Genomic DNA, 15,475 nt, shown 5'->3' on the forward strand with positions numbered 1-15,475 from the left:
AAATGTTGAACTATCCCTTTAACGATATGGATTCATTTCTACCAGATAATAAAGACAAAAGTAAAAACTCCTGTGGAAATACCAGTGTCCCTTATGGCAGCATGTGTAGGCCTTCTGGACCTTGGCTGTTGGATTACCTCCTGCTCCCTTGTGTCAGTAGCCTATCTTCTTTTTACAGTCTATGGTCAGTATGCACCTAGAAGTTGGTAGAACTCCATTCTGCCAAGTAACACAAAGAAAGGCAAAAAAGAACAATGATAAGGGGTTTCAGTTATAGTTCACAAACCATTCAGGCCTCTATATAGCCTTACCATAGCCTACATCATGATACAGCTGCAAGAGTTGGATTAATTAAGTAGCCAAGTAGTAGCCTATTTCAATTTAGGATTACAGATTTATGTAGGAAAAGAAAATGATGAGTAGAAGAATCAGTTTCAGTTCAGACTAGTTTACACAGCCTGTAAGACATTAATGTGTATCCAAAATTTAAGAGGGATGAAAATTTGATCTAATAGCTACTGCAACTCTAGACTTTTCGAGTTTCTAAAATATCAAAACTAATTGGGAGGATATGAGGTTTATTTTATTTATTTGGGAATATGAGTAGCCTACTACCCTGCCAGTTTCTTCCACACTCCATTGGTGGTGATATTTGTCAAACCACCTATGAACCTCAAGGGAGAAGAAGAAGAAAACGTAGGCCTACACGTTAGGTTTTCATAATTTCGACAGTTCTTTGAGTCCGTGAAGGTATCACGCCGTTTGGAGCAGACCATCAACACACCTTCCTCTGATACCCTGTCAGTCAAAACTGAGCCATGGTTCATCCTCATCACAGTCTCACATAATTAACTTCATTACTTCGGAGTGAACGGACTGCTGCGGTAACGTTACTCAGTGTGCTGCCCCTCAGTTGAAGCAGAGAAGGACTTTGGTTGAAGTCAATTAATTTAAAGTGATTCAGTGATCCGCCATCATCGAACCAACCGGACGTTAGTTTAGCTAACTGAAAGCTAACTGTTTAGGTCGGCTGTGGTTGGCGCCAATGAACGGAAGGAAATACAGTTGAATTAGCTTCATAGTCTGGAGACGGAGGTGGACACAGTGCAGGTCAGTTGTGTTAGATTTTAGTTCAAGTTCTGAAGAACTTTATTTTACTAAATCTTCATGGTTAACGTTAACGTTACTAGCCAGACTTACTGTCTGACAACCTGAAATTACCCTTAGAAAACAATTGACTGAAGGAGCCATTGTCGTAGTGTTTTTGTTTTGTTTTTCCAATTTTAGGCAGCGAATATGTTGAGAGCAAACACGTCAAACTAAATGGACGGAATAAACTTAGGAGCGTCATTAGGACACGGTTCAAACATAGCTGACAGAGTTGCTCTGATTAGTTTTTCTCCTGCCATGAACCATGAACATGTCTGACACACTTTCAAAATAAAAGAAAGTCCATTCACTGATTAAAGGTGCGTTTCAAAGTAAGGGTACTTCATTGAAATGTAGTGGAGTACAAAAGCACAGTATTTGAATCGTGGAGTACAAATTGTCAAAATCTAACGGGCAAACAAAAAATAACAACAAAAAGTGAAGTACAGTAGAACAGGTTTCATGAATGATGAAGTAAGGCGGAGAGAAAGCAACAATGTGTAGTCAGTACAAAGTACCAGTAACATCTTTACTTATTATAATGTGTTTTTAAAACAGGTGTATGGTGGCAGGATGAACAGCCCTACTTCACAGTTGAAAGCAACACATTGTGAACAGGGACACGTGGGCTCTGACAACCCTTCATCTGACTGCAGCTCTAAGAGGGACAGTGATGTTCACACTGGCTCTACAGGGACTCCTGTTTGGGTGCCTCCCCCTTCAGATGCCACTTTACCCCTAATACCGCCCCATCCTCAGCAGCATACCATCCAGCCAGGGATGTTGGACCCCTTCAACTTAAGGTTGAATGTTCATCCATACACTGTTTTCTTTTCACTACATCACTGGCCATACATCCTCGTCCCGTTTGAGATGTTGTGTAAAATCCCTGATCCCTCCATATGATTAAAAAGATAGATGGCATGTGTGCTGTTCATATTGCTTCACACGCTTTCACCTCAATATAAACAGCTGATGTAAATGTTGCCTGCCTGACTCCCATGTATTGATCGCAGGTTCCAGTGTCCATGTCCGTCCACTCAGTGTCAGATGACTTATCCAGATTACTTCCTGGACCAGTCCAGTCAGTATCACCTCCTGACCAGGTAAGTGCTCAATCACTTCACATGTCCAGTACCAGTAGACATCAAGAGTAAATCTTCAGGCCAGTTCATAACTATTTTTACATTTGGGACGCAGATGAACAGGCTGAGAGCATTATGAAATATCAGTTATTATATTTGTGTCTTTAAACACTTTCAACATGATGAGACTTTAAATCAACAGATTCTAGCATTTTTGTGTGTACAGACCTATGTGTTTCAAGATTTCAAGATACTTTGTCATTGCACTGGTGAACCAATACAACAAAATTTAGTTTTGGCAACAATCAATCCATAGCAGCATTTGTATAAAAAAATAAGGTCATGTCTTGTTGCGAAGTGTATTAAAATAACCTTAACATTAAAAGCACTTAAAATAACCTTAAAATAGTCAGAATAAATCAGTGATTCAGGTGTCCTGGTTTCCTCAGCCCTGTGCCCGGTCCAGCAGACAGCAGCCATCACAGCTCCTTCTCAGCTCCTTGGTTTGAACCTATTCTCTGCAGCATGATGCCGGTGACGTCAAACATTTTCAATCAAACACATCTTTTGTATGAATTCAGAATTTAAACAGTGCTCATTTGTGTCTGTATGTGTGTGGGTGTGTCTTTTGTCTTGTTTTAGGGGGACTTACACTCTCCCCTCTTCAGTATTTGTCCACCACAGGCCATGGACCATCAGCAGGTTCACGAGGGATTGACTGAAGTCACATCCCACATCACGCAGCCTGTAGGTTGTACCATCAGATACATGAGTAGTCTCATCGAGTATTGAATTGTTTTTGTATCATTTTCTACCTGAAAGGGATAGTTCAACATTTTGGAAAATTGGCCCATTGCCATAATCCCTATAGTCATAGCAGTTTCCCTCAATAAACTCATCAAATACACAATCCAACAACTCCAAAACGCTCTGGTGGACAAGTTGTGACATAATAGTTGTGAGATAATAACAGAACGTTACGAGACAGAGTTGTTTTAGAGGTATTCTTCTTTGTTTTCTTTTATTTGTTTTTAAATCTTTAAATGGACTGGCCCCTTCTTACTTCTCTGAGCTTCTTCACCCCTACGCCCCTGCTCGGTGCCTCCGGTCAGCTGATCTGCTGCTCCTGGAGGTACCAAGGTCCAAACGGAAGCTCAGAGGGGACAGAGCCTTTTCAGTTGCCGCTCCAAAACTGTGGAACGAGCTTCCCCTCCACATTAGGCAGGTCTCCTCACTGTCCATTTTTAAAACTTGTCTTAAAACCCATTTTTATTCCTTGGCTTTCAACTCAGCATGAGACTCTACCTCTGTTTTAGTGTTTTATGGTCTGTTCTATTTATTGTTTTTATTGTCTTTTATTTTAATTGTTTTATTTAAATTCTAAATTGTTTTATTGCTTTTAAATTGTTTTAAAAGTATTTTATATTTATTCTTCTGCTAATTATTTTATTTCCATATGTTGCATTATGTACAGCGCTTCGTTTCAGCTGTGGTTGTTTTAAAGGGCTCTATAAATAAAGTTGAGTTGAGTTGAGAGTAAATTCATGCAAAACCGACAGTTTTTCAGCAAGCAGTCTCTGTATTTACCTTGAAAACGGCTCTGTTTCGTAACGTTCCGTTATTATCTCATAGCGTGGTGAATGTGCAGGTCACAACTTGTCGTTTTGGAGTTGTTGGATTGTGTATTTGATGAGTTTGATGAGGGAAACGAAGAAATCCCATTAACGTAGCTCTGAGCAGCTCGCGGCTCTGCTCCACCGTTCTAAAAATAGCTTACACCGACAATTAAAGGTAACAAACCTACTGCTATGACTATAGGGATTATGGCAATGGGCCAATTTGCCAAAATGTTGAACTATCCCTATAAAGTAAAGTGGATGCTCCTCAATGGTCACATGACCTTAAATAAATGCAGAGGCAGCACTCACATCCCAGAAAAACTAACTGCTGGGTGCTGGACAAAGACACAAGTACAAAAATAAAGTCAGCACAGCAGGCACTGCTCCTAAGGGTGCATTTTAATAAGACTCCCTTCATCTGATGAGGCCTGATAAAGGGCGGGTCACACACACACACACACACACACACACACACACACACACACACACACACACACACACACACATACATGTAGTGATCAATTATTAAAATGCACCCTTAGGAGCAGTGCCTGGTGTGCAGACTTTATTTTTGGTATTTGCCCATGACCTTAAATGTCTACAGTCCACAACCCACAGATAATCAACTTCCTGTCTGACGCAGAAATAAAGAAAACGTTTTGGTTTAGATTAGAAAATTGACCTGACTTATTACCAGAAAAGATACCTATGAATCCATGATTTACCTTTGAATAATGGACAAACAATTCAAGTCCTCCTCTTGTCTGTGTTGGTGGTGTGTAATGCTGGACAGGTGGTGCCAGTCAACCACTGTGAGCCTGGACCTGTGTTTCTCACCCTGGAGTCTGCACCAACACACACAGAGGTTGGACCAGGTCAGGTTACAGGTAGGGTTGAGTTTAGTTTTGTTCCAGGTAGAGATAAACTTCATCATCAAAAATAATATCACTATTATACTGATCGAAATGATGGTTGTGAGTGTTATAACTACCCTAAATGTGCTCAAAAGATCAAAAAGTAATAAAACACAACCTGAAATCATCTCACCAAGTGAATTTCCATTTTTACATTTAAAGAGAACATTGCTATTACATACTTACTTATACTTACACAAGTTATAGTTTGGTTTTGATTTGATAAAGAGGAGTTCATAAAATGAATCATATCTGAAAAACTCTGAATGCTGCAGCAACTACACTTGATTGACAGCGAGCACATGAAAGGCTTCAGTCAAAAATCATTGTGATACTGCCACCATGTGTCCAGTCACTGATAATGCCCTTTCTTACCTATCAGTAACCATAATCTACAACAGCAGTGTACAGTGACCACACACAGTTCTTCAGTAAATGCACATGTTTTAGTTAAATCTAAGTTTCTGTACTTATCATCTTTTTCTTTGTGTTTTACCAGAATCTCTCTACCAGCCCCACAAGACAGCTTGTTCTCTGTACGAGCCCCAAGATCAGGCGGTCAGCATGCAGCCTCCAGCCCCCCCAACACGGTAAGAGCAGCTCAGGAGATCTGGTTGCTTCCACCACACAGACTTAGACAACAGGAATGTCTAGGTGCAAGCTGTTAGGTGCTTGGAATTCACTTTCTGTACAGTGAACAAAAAGGACACGAAAACCAACTTGTTGTTTCTTGAACACACACAATGCACATACATACATTTGATTAAAAACATATATAAACCACCTAGGACGTCATGCAGTGAATAATATGGCACTAATCTGTACTATAGCACATGCAAAAGTTCTCAGTGTACTCCTGCTGGATCACTACTTTCATATTGTCAGTCTGTTATGCCAAACTCCTGTTACACAGTTTACAAATATAGTGTACAAGGAGGTTACTAAAATGCATTACCACAGCTGATGATGATGGAGCCATAAGTTTATATTCTTATATATAAGAATTTGCTTATTAAATTATATATATTATGATAATTTGCTAATAATCTGTGTGTGCCATAGTTCTGCATATTGTGAAACAAAGAACCAGCAGACCTCAACTTGTTCATGTTTCCACGCTGGCCACAGCTGTAGCCAGATGTTTTCTCGTCACATACTTGTGATATCTCAGGAAAGGTGATTTCTGTAAGTTTGTAGCATACGTGCACATGGACTCAAGGAAGAACTGGTCAGAGTTTGGTGACCAGGTCGTAGGTCACTGAGTGTTTTAAAGCACATCTTTGGCCATACCTCAAGAACTCAAAACATCATAGCACCTGACAAGCAGGTGGAAGTGTTGCACTGAGAATTTATCTTTATACAACGAGGACTTGGATATTAGACCTACCATGTTTTTGCATCTTCCACCTGTAGAGCTGTTGGAACTTTGTCTGAATCCAAGTCCAGGAAGCCCTGTCATTGCACCAGATCCCAGTGCCTCAAACTGTGAGTAGACCATGTTTACTATCTATCCATATCTAACAGAAGCAGTAGAAAGCACACCCATCACATACACTTTTTATGTTGTTTGATGGTGTTTAATACACTTGTGTGTGACTGTCTCTTTCAGCTACTGTGACTGTTTTGCTAATGGAGTCATGTGCAACAACTGTGACTGCTCCAACTGCCACAACAATGCAGAGCACGAGACAAAACGGCACAAGGCCATTAAGGTCTGTACTGGTTGTGATAAAAACAGGAGCCTAAGGCTTCACAGTTCACAGAATAACTAAACCAGCCAATGCATGAAAAGAACATCATCTAATCAAAGTTAGACCATATTGCTTATGGTACTATTAATAGAAACACATTGAATTAACATATGGATGTTAGTGAATGGTAATATGAATGAATGATGAATGGAGGGCTAATGCACAAATCATTACTGACTGAACCATTGGTTCTTTTATAAATTGAATTGAATGTCAAAATAAAGTTAAGTTAGAATTTCAAGAAATCATTGATAAATAAATCAATATTAATTGGTTAAACACAATAGTGGGAGGAGCTATTTCCCGTCCTCTTGGCTTTGTGATTAGGATGAAACTCTTCAGTCCATGGTAGAGAAAATTAGATACAAGCTTGTGTACATGACATTTGCAGAAGAAGGGGTATGTATTTTGACGAGAAACATCACAGAACTTAAAAATTCTGTCACACTGTAATTGGGGAGGTGGGGGGGAGGGGTCATAGATTCAACTTGGAGCAGTGGAAGTTTCGTGCGAAAATGCCCCGCCGAGGGTGCGCCAAAAGCTCGCCACCTCAAACCAGGTCTACTCTCGGTGCATGGCAAGTGCAGCTGGTGGAGTGGTAGATTGGCTGACTGGCTCGCATTGCACACACGTCACCAAGACGTGTGCCAGGTTTCCACAGTTCCAGGCACATTTCAATGCAATAAATATCCACAATAACCACTATTTAATGCAACTAATGGAATCAACACGTGAATTTATATCTATATAGATTGTCCCGTCACATCTGACGTCAGATCAAAGGCTGTCGGCACGCATAATGGAAACTCCACCTGAATTAACACAGCAGGGATGAACTGGCACTGAAAAGCAGCTGTGGATGTCCCAAGAGCAGGACTGAGGGTGGATGACTGCATGTCACTGCCGTGTTGACACTACACACTGTGCTGTTGTGATGATTTGCTTTATTTATTTATTTACTTACTTTATTAATTTATTAGCGGGCGAGCAACCACGTCGTCACGCAGCCGTAATGAAAAACAAAAAACAAACAAACTATCATCTCTCTTAGCCAACCACAACAGCCTTGGCATCAGATAGTGAGTAAATAGCCTATACTCAGCATCTCTCATCACAGAAAAAAAATTAAAAAAGAGACTGACAGACAGAGAGAGAGAGAGAGTCTTTTACGCTGAGATGCTCCTGGTTTCATCCCTGTTACGCATGGTGTTTGCTTATGTTGTGATCAGTGTACACTTCTCATCTGTCTTACACAGGGTTTAAATACTAAATGTGAGCTTCTTTATTAGTTTACACTGGGCAGCGGTTCTCAAAGTATCAGGTCAAACCTGATTAAGGATATTAGTAAACTCATTATTCGGCCAGTCTGAGCTCGGACCTCCGGACCAAAACAGCTGTTTCCTCCTGGGAGAGGTTCGGCCTCTGGCGTCGCTGTCTCCTCCGTCCATGTCAAAGTATAAAATGACAAACTTGCAGTGCGCATCGCCCGCGGCGAAGTTAAAGGTGAGGAGAGGAGCTCATTTGATTGGTGAAGATCTGAATCGGCTGTGTTAATCCCACTTCACGCCTTTCTCTCCTCCTCCTTTCCCACTCCCGCCTCTGTCACACTGTAATTGAAAGCAGCTTACGATTAATACTGAGAGACAATTTAAAGAGGAACTAAGTGGGATTTCTCCCATGGCTATGCTGCATTTTTACCTCAATTAAAAAGCTCTGGAGTAATTTTGATTGTTAACTACATGACTTGTGGCTTGTTACGAGTAAGAACAGAAGCTCTCTGTCTTCCACCTGGCATCTCAACCAGCCTTGCAACATCAGTGTAGTACCTGGTCGCCGCCCCGGTGTCCCAGCTCTCGTCGCTGCGCACCGCGATACAAACGCGCTCCGCAACCGGCAATCTTTTGTTTATGACAGATAAGCCTACGCAAATATACATGTTGTAACATCATATATGTCATATAACGTTATCCACCGCTCCATGGATTGATTTTTCGACAGCTTTGTTAAAAACAAATGCACATGGCCAGGCGGAGGGTTATCAAAACAGAGGAACAGAGACAAGACTTGCATAGTTCCTCTTATATTTTGAAACAGTTTAATCACTTGGTCTGAAACACCATCGACTGTTGCTGGCTGCTGGTGTTTGATCTGCAGCAGTAGTTGGGCTGACAGCACTGATCGCTGTAATTGGTGTTTCAGCCTGGGTGAACGGTGTCACACTATTAGTGAATCTGATTCAACGGCTCAGTTACTGGAAAACACTCACAGGGAGACATGTTTTCTCTCACACTCTGCTGCACACACACACACACACACACACACACACATTTTTCTCACTTGTGAGGACAGTGGCTTAACCACAAACACCACATGACAAATACAACCGTCACCCTGATATCAGTCTTTTCTACTGTAACCATAACAGCAACAACAAAGCTTAAAGGTATAATATGTAGGAATTCCCCCCATCTAGCGGTGTGGTTGCATATCTGAACGTATTCTTGATGTTGCATTCACGTGAAATCGGGCAGACGTCAGACAGACAACAGGCGCTGCATGTAACAGGATAAACAAGCGTCTATGTAAACAAGTGGTCCGCCAGCACAAGGCAAAACAATACAGGCGTGACAATATGTTGTCATGGTGATGTCGTATTGTCTACCTGACCCACATTTTACCGTCTTTCTCTCGTGGAGTAAAATGACATCCGGTTGGTTTGCCGATGGCCGTCTGCCTGACTGCACCTGAATGCAACACCAGTGCCTCCGTTCTTCCTCACACTACACAGTGGTGACAGTTTTAACAGGCCGAGCCCACAGCTCCGCTGAGTTAACGTGGTTACCTACGGTCACGCTGCCACTCAACGTAAAAAATGGCGATGCAACATGGCCGCCTCGGTTCGGTGCGTCGCCCACTTACGTATTTGTAACGACTTGTAACAACTCATTCTTATGCTGCGTTCAAGACAACTCGGAAGTCGGAAAAAAACGAGCTCCGAGTTGTAAAAAATGAATTGAACGGCGTCAAACTCGGAAATTACAGGTCGGGAACTCGGGTATCATATCAGAGCTCCGACTTTCCGACTTCACGTCACAACAACATCAAAACATGGCAGCCCTCGTCTTAAATGGTTACAATTTAGACATTTTAAGTTATTTGTCGAGGTTTTAATGCATATTTTTGTGTATTATTGCAGTAGCCTATATGAAATACGTTTATATTAAGCTGTGATTGTTGTACGGTGTGAAATTGCGGTCTTCGTATGTGACAGAAATAACGTTCAACTGTTATCAAGGCTATAACATTATATGTGCACTCATCTGCAGCGTCTCCTCTCCTCCAAAATAAACATCATTTACTGCTGCATTTATTTTTCGTATTCAGCTATGAGCCACAATAATACGCCAAACTTCCTTCAGGTATCCATGTTTTTTTTCCTCCCGAGTTCCTGCAGCGTGAACGCAATGATGTCGGAAGTCGGAAATTTTCAAGTTGGGATTTCCGACCTCCGAGTTGTCTTGAACGCCAATAAAAAGCCAAATAAGTTACATACTGGGGCTTTAAACTCTGAGAGGAAGAAGATACATTGTTTTTTCTGATGCAGTGTTTAAAGTTCCAGATAAAACCCCCAAACACTGCCCAAAAGACGTCTGAGCAGTTGCCCATCAGTCCTCATGGGAGATGTCAACTCCCAAACAAGCGTGACGAACTGGCGGCCAGCAGCATATCGGGAGTGTTTCGTGTTCCTGGAGGGAATGGGGAATGGTGGTGGAAGCTAATCTAGATAGTTCCCAGTGAGACTTCATCTATTCATCTCATGCTCTGACAATTGAACATCATGCTGTCATGCTTTTTCTTACTTGGAGGATTGTTTGATCCTCCCTCTTGTACTTACCATGTGATGAGCTGTAGATGTGTGTAACACTGGTTGAGGACCATTAACATTATTAAAGGGCCATTCTCTAATCATCACTGGTGTTTCTCCTCTGTAGTCTTGTTTAGGTCGTAACCCAGACGCCTTCAGGCCCAAGATTGCTGGTGGGAGGTCAGGAGTGGTCAAAGGTTGGCACAACAAAGGCTGCAACTGTAAACGCTCCAACTGCCTTAAGAACTACTGCGAGTGCTATGAGGTACACACACACACACACACACACACACACACACACACAGTGACCCAGGTTCACTACTGTTGACAGTGGCCAACATTGGGGGCCCTAGTTTCGTGGCGCGGCGCAGGGTGGCGCAACCAGTGCAGTGCAAGTTTCGTCCAGCGCAGCATGGCTCACGGTCAGTTTGGCAGACTGGTAGATTGGTAGATAGCGCTGCGCCGAGATGGGTGTGGCAGCGCAGCAGGGGGAGGTGTCACAGATTCAGCTTGCCGCAGTGGAAGTTTCGTGCGAAACTGCCCCGCCGAGGGTGCGCTGAGAGCTCGCCCCCTCAAACCAGGTCTACTCTCGGCGCAAGGCGAAGCGCAGCCAGTGCAGTGGTAGATTGGCAGGCAGGTTTCCACAGTTCCAGGCACATTTAGATGCAATAAATAACCACAATAACCACTATTTAATGCAACTAATGGAATCAACACGTGAATTTATATCTATATAGATTGTCCCGTCACATCTGACGTCAGATCAAAGGCTGTCGGCACGCGTAATGGAAACTCCACCTGAATTAACACAGCAGGGACGAACTGGGACTAAAAAGCAGCTGCGGATGTCCCAAGAGCAGGACTGTGAGGGTGGATGACTGCATGTCACTGCTGTGTTGAGACTACACACTGTGCCGTTGTGATGATCCGCTTTATTTATTTACTTACCGTACTTTTAATTTGTTAGTGGGCGAGCGACCGTGTCGTCACGCAGCCGTAATGAAAAACAAAAAACAAACAAACTATCATCTCTCTTACTGTGTGTTCACACCAAAAGCTTCCAAAGCGTCAAAAACGCTCGAGGGTGGGCGTCAGACAAGACAGCTCCCAAAACGGCAAATATTTTCAGCCGCTTTGGCCGCTTGTCACGTGACTGAGGTCAAAGTTCGATCGCGCTGGTCATTGGGGAGCCGAAATACAAAAAAAAGGCAGCCGACGGACATCTCTATTCTGACAGGCTGCCGCCGGTTGCCGCCGAACCGCGTCATAGCTTACCCTAAAGTTAAACCTGGCTCAACTTCTCGTCTGGTGACGCTTTGGACGCTCAGTGTCGCCAGGCTCTCATTGAAAATGAATTGACTTCCGGCGTTTTTGACGCTTTGGAAGCTTTTGGTGTGAACGCACAGTTAGCCAACCACAACAGCCTTGGCATCAGATAGTGAGTATATAGCCTATACTCAGCATCTCTCATCACAGAAAAAAAAAAAAAAAGAGACTGACAGACAGAGAGACAGAGAGAGAGAGAGAGAGAGAGTGTCCTTTACGCTGAGATGCTCCTGATTTCATCCCTGTTACGCATGGTGTTTGTTTATGTTGTGATCAGTGCACACTTCTCATCTGTCTTACACAGGGTTTAAATACTAAATATGAGTTTCTTTATTAGTTTATTAGTTGTTGTTTTTTACACTGGGCAGCGGTTCTCAGTGTATCAGATCAAACCTGATTAAGGATATTAGTAAACTCATTATTCGGTCACTCTGAGTTCAGACCTCCTGGACCAAAACAGCTGTTTCCTCCTGGGAGAGGTTCGGCCTCTGGCATCGCTGTCTCCTCTGTCCATGTCAAAGTATAAAATGACAAAATTGCAGTGCGCATCGCCCGCAGCGCAGTTAAAGGTGAGGAGAGGAGCTCATTTGATTGGTGAAGATCTGAATCGGCTGTGTTAATCCCACTTCACGCCTTTCTCTCCTCCTCCTTTCCCACTCCCGCCTTGTCTCCTCCCTCTTTGCCGTTTGCGCCGGTAGGAGGGACGAGGGGAGTGCACCAAACTTGCAAAATGCACCTGGACACACCCCGTTGGCGCGGCGTCTACAAAACTAGGGCCCAAGGTCTCTAGGTCTCTGGCCATGTCCAGGCTACACCTTCATGATGCATTGCCAACACAACGCAAAATGTGGCAAAAACATTCACTTAGAATCAAAGATGAACTGATTAGATTTTGGTGATCAAAGGTCAAGGTCATAGTGACCTCACAAAACATGATTTTGGCCTTAATGAACCCACCTTGAGAACTTTAATGGGATTTCCTTTAGTTTTGCTACAAATTCCAGTGAGATTCAAGCATGAACTGATGAGATTTTGAAGGTCAACAGTTCACGTGAAGCCTTTATGCCAATGGAAATTGGCAAATGGTTAATTCAAGGATCTGACCTGTCTAGCCTCCGCTGACCTGTCTAGCGGAGGCTGACAACCATAGTAATCTGTTGTGTTAATTCCAGTTTCTCTGGTAGAGATAAATGTATCATTTGGAATAGTAATTGAAAATCTGCCTGTATGCCTCCATCTTATTTCTTTTGTTTTATATCACCTTATAATATCAGTCAGTTTCAAACATACTGGTACTCACATTTTTTTTTCCCACTGTCTTTTGAGAATGCGTTAACCTCTGTGTGTGTGTGTTTGTGCAGGCGAACATCATGTGTACTTCGAGCTGTAAATGTGTTGGCTGCAGAAACTATGACGATAGCTCTGAAATGTGCCTCAAAGAGAAAAGTGTCAAGGACAAGTGAGTCAGTTTGACACCACATCATTCTGCATCCGAGCTGCTTTAAATCTCTAATATCAAACAAGAACCATGTGAACAGATTTGTTCTGTTGCAATTTGGTAGAGAATTTTTAAATGGACTAGCCGTAGTTAATTAGCTTCAAGAGCACATTACATTACTAACAATTTCATGTTTGTGTCTTTCACTGTTTGGCTCCACCAGTCAGCTCCATCAGCTCTCTGTGTGCTACTCTTGACACCTCAGTAACAGTAGGGCCAGACCTATGTTAGCAAATATCGCTGACTGACTGACTGACTGACTGAATGATCATATGTCCATCGCTAATCAGCCGACTTTTCCCATTAGTTGTTGGGTTTTTTAACAACCATTGCCACAGACCGGCTCTAGTATAAGGTGTTTAGTCTGTAGTATTCCCAACTAGATTTAGAAAGTGTTTTCAGACTGGATGGGGTATAAACCTGGTACAGGGCTGGACCCTGTGCAGCCGGGTACGAACCTAAACACCTTACGGTCAGTCCACTATGCCACTCTGGTTTGCTAGAGCTGCAGTAACAATCGAGAAGTGGAGGAGTGCTTCCAATACAGTGAGCCATGTGTCCATGTTATGTTGTGATTGCAGATTTATGTTTAAATGTATTGGTTTTAACTGTGGACCCCAGGAAGACTAGCGGCGTTCTAGAGCGCAGCTAATGGGGATCCTAACAAATAAATAAAACAAATCACAGAACTATACTTAGATGTATCATTATTCCTAAAAGAAGCAGGGGAAGAATTAAACAGGGAGGGAGAGAGAGAGAAGTCAAGGTTAACAGCTAAAAAACAACCCTATCAGATCTGAACGGCATGTAGACAACAGAAACAGCAGCAACAAGAAGTGAGACAATGCACTCATCCTCTTTACTTGACCAGTTAAAGGGATAGTTCACCCAAAATTGAAATTTCACCCTCATGTCGACAAAGGGCTGGGAGAAGTTTCAGAGTTATCCGTGGCTTCTCTGAGTTACAGGGGGTCTCGGCGTAGCAGTGCATGTCCATATAATGGTTGCAAATGGATACCAACTGTCTTCGTAACAAAAAGACACACCAAAAAACATCCAAATACCTCCATGCTGCTCGTATGTAATGTCCGTCTTGTATTGAAGCCCCAAAATGCGAAATTGTCCCGAAAAAAATTAAATAAGTCTATATTCAAGCTTGTTTGTAGCGGAAGCTCCTCTTCCTGGTCCGTCAAATTTGGACGAACCAGGGTCCGTCCTCTTCCCAGTTCGTCCAAATTTGACGAACCGGGAAGAGGAGCTTTGAGAAGCTTCCGCTACAAAACAAGCTTGAAATATAGACTTACTTTATTTTTTTCGGGACAATTTCGCATTTCGGGGCTTCAATAAAAGACGGACATTACATACGAGCAGCATGGAGGATGCAACATTTGGATGTTTTTTGGTGTGTCTTTTTGTTACGAAGACTGTTGGTATCCATTTGCAACCGTTATATGGACATGCACTGCTACGCCGAGACCCCCTGTAACTCAGAGAAGCCACGGATAACTCTGAAACTTCTCCCAGCCCTTAGTCCACATGAGGGTAAGTAGATAATGAGTGAAATTTCAATTTTGGGTGAACTATCTTTTTAAGAAATATAGGTTGTCTGTCAGTAACTTTAACACAACAGACAAGGTGTCTGAAAATTGTCCGGTTAGAGATTCCAGGGGAACGGATGCTGAGCAAACAAACAAAACAAAAAAACAAGACACAGGATGGAAATGAGTGTTTGCCTGTGTGTGTGTGTGTGTGTGTGTGTGTGTGTGTGTGTTCAGATGGCCCGTGTCAGTGATAACTCCGGCTGTGATGGATGCTGTGTGCGGCTGTCTGCTGGCCCAGGCTGAGGAGGCTGAGCGGGAGGACCAGAGTCCTGCCCAGGCCGAGCACATGGTCCTGGAAGAGTTCGGTCACTGTATCACTCAGATTGTCAAGGCCATGTTCAAGCCTATTGAGACATTACAATAACACTGTGGAGTATGACCAAAGGCAATAGACAAAATAAGGTCTTTTATTTTATTTTACAGCTTCATCATATGAGTTCATTTACATGTGTGAAGATCTAAGTTCTTTTTTGCTGAAGAATGTAATAGTTAAAGTAAAATGTATGTTCTGGATGTGTTGTGTGCTACTAAGTTGCACTTAGTACATTACTGTTTTATTATTTATACAGCAGACACTGTATGACTAGTTAAGAGCAATGTTTTTGTGCTTTTAAAAAACATTCTGACTCAGTGTCAGTTTTTTTTACCATAAACAAGTCACTGACTA

At 42.5% G+C, this 15,475-nt stretch overlaps 1 protein-coding gene across 4 annotated transcripts; it reads left to right on the forward strand.

Annotated features, from left to right (window-relative positions):
• Nucleotides 1-1,710: 1,710 nt before the first annotated feature.
• tesmin (testis expressed metallothionein like protein) lies at nt 1,711-15,436 on the forward strand. Of its 4 annotated transcripts, none has more exons than XM_085780541.1 (11): nt 1,711-1,952; nt 2,166-2,255; nt 2,684-2,768; nt 2,877-2,981; nt 4,647-4,740; nt 5,267-5,357; nt 6,181-6,252; nt 6,377-6,479; nt 10,511-10,648; nt 13,071-13,168; nt 14,983-15,436. In XM_085780541.1, the coding sequence occupies exons 1-11, from the start codon at nt 1,723-1,725 to the stop codon at nt 15,170-15,172; spliced, it is 1,296 nt and encodes a 431-aa protein (XP_085636667.1). In that variant the 5' UTR covers nt 1,711-1,722; the 3' UTR covers nt 15,173-15,436. The 4 variants fall into 4 exon arrangements, with proteins under 4 accessions (XP_085636667.1, XP_085636668.1, XP_085636669.1 ...); XM_085780542.1 differs by having other exon boundaries at nt 4,647-4,728; XM_085780543.1 differs by having other exon boundaries at nt 13,071-13,172; nt 14,983-15,120.
• The last annotated feature ends 39 nt before the right edge of the window (nt 15,437-15,475 follow it).

Source organism: Trachurus japonicus, chromosome 6, assembly GCF_045865225.1.
Source record: "Trachurus japonicus isolate A0001 chromosome 6, Traja_1.0".
In the NCBI taxonomy this organism is placed as follows: domain Eukaryota; kingdom Metazoa; phylum Chordata; class Actinopteri; order Carangiformes; family Carangidae; genus Trachurus; species Trachurus japonicus.

Excerpts from the sequence above, each read along its gene's own strand:
- tesmin (XM_085780541.1), top strand. The coding sequence starts at position 1,723 with ATGAACAGCCCTACTTCACAGTTGAAAGCAACACATTGTGAACAGGGA. Across the intron at positions 6,480-10,510 it reads AACGGCACAAGGCCATTAAG|TCTTGTTTAGGTCGTAACCC; the intron begins GTCTGTACTGGT and ends TCTCCTCTGTAG. Across the intron at positions 10,649-13,070 it reads ACTACTGCGAGTGCTATGAG|GCGAACATCATGTGTACTTC; the intron begins GTACACACACAC and ends GTGTTTGTGCAG.